This window comes from Anolis carolinensis, unplaced genomic scaffold (assembly GCF_035594765.1).
Source record: "Anolis carolinensis isolate JA03-04 unplaced genomic scaffold, rAnoCar3.1.pri scaffold_104, whole genome shotgun sequence".
In the NCBI taxonomy this organism is placed as follows: Eukaryota; Metazoa; Chordata; class Lepidosauria; order Squamata; family Dactyloidae; genus Anolis; species Anolis carolinensis.
This window is the reverse complement of record NW_026943913.1, coordinates 12,666-17,166: the sequence shown is the minus strand read 5'-3', so window position 1 is coordinate 17,166 and position 4,501 is coordinate 12,666. Positions and strand designations below refer to the sequence as shown.

General features: G+C 43.3%; 1 protein-coding gene across 1 annotated transcript; it reads right to left on the bottom strand.

Annotated features, from left to right (window-relative positions):
* Positions 1-3,270: 3,270 nt before the first annotated feature.
* Positions 3,271-3,959, bottom strand: LOC134295212 (uncharacterized; the record flags this gene model as incomplete). Its single annotated transcript, XM_062967075.1, has 2 exons — positions 3,271-3,432; positions 3,788-3,959. Coding segments are annotated over 2 exons (334 nt in total), but the record flags the coding sequence as incomplete, so codon positions are not given.
* Between the last annotated feature and the right edge of the window lie 542 nt (positions 3,960-4,501).

The window sequence follows — 4,501 nt, the reverse complement described above, 5'->3', positions numbered from 1 at the left end:
GGCCACGCGTTGCTGTGGCGAAGTCTGGTGGTATGGGAAATAAAGTATTGAGGAATTGGTGGTAGTTAAGGTAAGGGGTAAAGGTTTTCCCCTGACATTAAGTCCAATATAAATGGGTAATATAGCTGTGTGGAAGGGCCTTGAGTCTACACTATGATTCTATGATCTATATATATAAAAGAGTGATGGTATCATGGCGACGCACAATACAACAAAACTACAGGCCCCCCAACCTCAAAATTTGACAACACAACCCATCATCCACGCCTCTAGGTTGATACAACAAAAAGAAAAGAAAAATAAGGTCCTAATTAGAGAGAGAGGAATAATTGCTTTTATCCAATTGCTGCCAGTTAGAAGGCTAAGCTCCTCCAACTTGGTCTCCTAGCAACCCAATAAAAAATAATAAAAAACACTAAAAATTAATACAATAAAATACTATAATAACAGAAAATAACTAAAAATAATACAAGAAAATAATAAAATATAATAAATAAAAATATAACTTACAATAAAATTAATAAAAAATTGCAAATAACGTCAAATAAAAATTACACAACAATTTTTAACCAATACCACCACCACTTTGCCACAGCAACGTGTGGCTGGGCACAGCTAGTTCTATATAATCCAGTTCAAATCAGATAATCTGTATTTTATAGGCAGTGTGGAAGAGGCCTAAGTGAGGCGTAACTCTGCCTGTCCCCTGGGCTGTGTGGGTTGCTAGGAGGCCAAGTGGGCGGAGTCATTTTAGTCACCCTCCCCTGGACACCTTCCAGCTTGTCAACATCTCCCTTAAATTGTGGTGCCCAGAATTGGACACAGTGTGATTCCAGGTGGAGTGGCCCAACCAAAGCAGAATAGAGGAGTTGTTCTTCACCCCTCTATTCTGCCTTGGTCAGACCACACCTGGAATCACACTGTGTCCAATTTTGGGCACCGCAGTTGAAGGGAGATGTTGACTCTAAGCTGGAAAGCGTCCAGAGGAGGGCGACTAAAATGATGAAGGGTCTGGAGAACAAGCCCTATGAGGAGCGGCTTAAAGAGCTGGGCATGTTTAGCCTGCAGAAGAGAAGGCTGAGAGGAGACATGATAGCTATGTACAAATACGTGAAGGGAAGTCATAGGGAGGAGGGAGCAAGCTTGTTTTCTGCTGCCCTGGAGACTAAGACACAAGGGAACAATGGCTTCAAACTACAGGAAAGGAGATTCCACCTGAACATCAGGAAGAACTTCCTCACTGTGAGAAGAACTGTTCAGCAGTGGAACTCTCTGCCTCGGACTGTGATGGAGGTTCCTTCTTTAGAGGCTTTTAAGCAGAGGCTGGATGGACATCTGTCGGGGGTGCTTTGAATGCGATTTCCTGCTTCTTGGCAGAATGGGGTTGGACTGGAGGGCCCAGGAGGTCTCTTCCAACTCTACTATTCTATGATTCTATGAAAAGTTGAAAAGGGAGCCCTGAATGTCATCTAGTCCTGCCAGGCAGGAAGCAACAGTTCTGGATTTGAAAAATAAAATATATTTGCAGGCCCTTGAGTCAAAGGACTTGAAAGTCTTTCATTCATAAACTGAAGTCCCAGCACTTTGGAGTTGTGAAGCCACAGTTCTGGATTTGGAAAATAAAATATATTTGCTGGGCTGTGAGTCAAAGGACTCGAAAGTCTTTCATTCATAAACTGAAGTCCCAGCACTTTGGAGTTGTGAAACCACAGTTCTAGATTTGAAAAATAAAATATATTTGCAGGGCTGTGAGTCAAAGGACTCGAAAGTCTTTCATTCATAAACTGAAATCCCAGCACTTTGGAGTTGTGAAACCACAGTTCTAGATTTGAAAAATAAAATATATTTGCTGGGCTGTGAGTCAAAGGACTTGAAAGTCTTTCATTCATAAACTGAAGTCCCAGCACTTTGAAGTTGTGAAGCCACAGTTCTAGATTTGAAAAATAAAATATATTTGCTGGGCTGTGAGTCAAAGGACTCGAAAGTCTTTCATTCATAAACTGAAGTCCCAGCATTTTGAAGTTGTGAAACCACAGTTCTGGATTTGAAAAATAAAATATATTTGCTGGGCTGTGAGTCAAAGGACTCGAAAGTCTTTCATTCATAAACTGAAGTCCCAGCACTTTGAAGTTGTGAAACCACAGTTCTAGATTTGAAAAATAAAATATATTTGCAGGGCTGTGAGTCAAAGGACTCGAAAGTCTTTCATTCATAAACTGAAGTCCCAGCACTTTGAAGTTGTTTTGCCTTAATACTGGGAGTCAAGTCTCTTTCTTTGCACGGCTATCTGTTGGGAAGGCTTGAGTTGGATACTCCTGCCTGTCAGAATAGGGTTGGACTAGATGGCCTCAGGGGATCTTATGAATCTCAAGGTGAGATAGAAGGTAAATATATGTCTGGAGATGAAAGTGCAAAGATGGGGATCTCAGTGGAGTGCGCTTCTCGCTCTGCGATTGCTATTTGCAGAGACTGAATGCCATCTCTCTCTCTCTCTCTGTTTCTCTTTCTCCATAGCAGGTGTGCATGACAAGCCAAGTGTGTGTGTGTGTGTGTGTGTGTTTTGTGTATGACAGCAGTGAAGAGGGAGGGAGGGAAAGAGGGAGGCCGGCAGTGTGCCCAGCGCCAGGCAGTGCTCCATGCGCAAGTGGCATTTGCAAGCGCAGCCGCCACCGGAGCCAGATTCCTCCATGGAGCCCGGCGCATAGGGCAGCATGGTCTTGATTCTGCACCACATCCTCATTGCGGCTGTTCAATTTTTCAGACGGGGACAGCAGGTCTTCCTGAAGGCGGAGGAGGGCGGACCGGGAGCAGACACCTTGCAGGTAGGTGGGCTCACCTTTACCTTTGGCCTCTTCGGTGGGCTGGGCCGGCCGGTTTGGGTGGGAAGTGAGTGGCCTTCCCTTGTCGGCTCCTGTTCTCCTTTTGTGGTGCATTTCGGCCAACTTGGTGCTCACTTTGCAAGATCCCAGTTGCAATGTTCAGGGCTCTTCTAGTTCTTTCCTCCTCCTCTCTTTCCTTCATTCCCCCTTTCTTCTCTCTCACACCTTCTCTATCTTTCCTTTCTCATTCCTTTCTTCTTTCCTCCTCCCTTACTCCTTTCCTTCTTATCTTTCTTTCCTTTCCCCTCCCTCTCTTTCTTTCCCTCTCTTCCTTTTGCTTTCTTTTTACTGACTCCTTCCTTCCCTCTCATTCTTTCTTTTTTCTTCCTTTTCCTCCCTTCATGTTTCCTTCCTTCCTCTTCCTTTCCCCCTTCTCTCCTTTCCTTCCTTCCTTTCTCCCTTTCACTTTCTTTTTTTTCTTTCTCTTTTTCTTCATTTGCTCCCCTTCCTTCTGTTCCTTCCTCCCCTTTCTTTTGTGTCTTTCTTTCTTTCTTTCTTTCTTTCTTTCTTTCTTTCTTTCTTTCTTTCTTTCTTTCTTTCTTTCCTTCCTTCCTTCCTTCCTTCCTTCCTTCCTTCCATCCTTTATTGCTTGCTTGCTTGCTTGCTTTCTTTCCTTCCTTCCTTCCATCCGTCCATCCTTTATTGCTTGCATGCTTGCTTGCTTGCTTGCTTGCTTGCTTGCTTGCTTCCTTCCTTCCTTCCTTCCTTCCTTCCTTCCTTCCTTCCTTCCTTCCTTCCTTCCTTCCTTCCCTTTCTTCTTTCCTTCCTTACTCCTTTTCTTTCTTTCTTTCTTTCTTCCATCCTTTACTCCTTCCTTCCTTCCTTCCATCCATCCTTTATTGCTTGCTTGCTTTCTTTCTTTCTTTCTTTCTTTCTTTCTTTCTTTCTTTCTTTCTTTCTTTCTTTCTTTCTTTCTTTCTTTCCTCCTTCTTTCCCTTTCTTCTTTCCTTCCTTACTCCTTTTCTTTCTTTCTTTCTTTCTTTCTTTCTTTCTTTCTTTCTTTCTTTCTTTCTTTCTTTCTTTCTTTCTTTCTTCCTTCCTTCCTTCCTTCCTTCCTTCCTTCCTTCCTTCCTTCCTTCCTTCCTTCCATCCTTTACTGCTTCCTTCCTTCCTTCCTTCCTTCCTTCCTTCCTTCCTTCCTTCCTTCCTTCCTTCCTTCCATCCATCCTTTATTGCTTGCTCGCTCACTTTCTTTTTTCCTCCTTCCTTCCTTCCTTCCTTCCTTCCTTCCTTCCTTCCTTCCTTCCTTCCTTCCTTTCTTTCTTTCTTTCTTTCTTTCTTTCTTTCTTTCTTTCTTTCCTCTTTCCTTCCCTTTCTTCTTTCTTTCTTTCTCTCCACCATCTCTCTTTCCTTCAAAGAGTCAGAGGGTCCTCTTTTTGGTTTGCTGATGGTTTTCACCTCTTTGGAGCCTTGCACGTGGTTTTGAACTCCCACCACGAAATAAAGAGACCAGACACAAGAAAATTGATCTAAAGGACCATTTCCTGACCTATTCATTGAAATAACTCTTAATAACTTGTAAAGGGAAAACCTATAATCACATAGAATACACCTCATGGGTGAATGGCCACCTCGTGAGCCTCGTCCCGGGTCCAGGTGTCACTCCCTCTGGCCACCTCCAA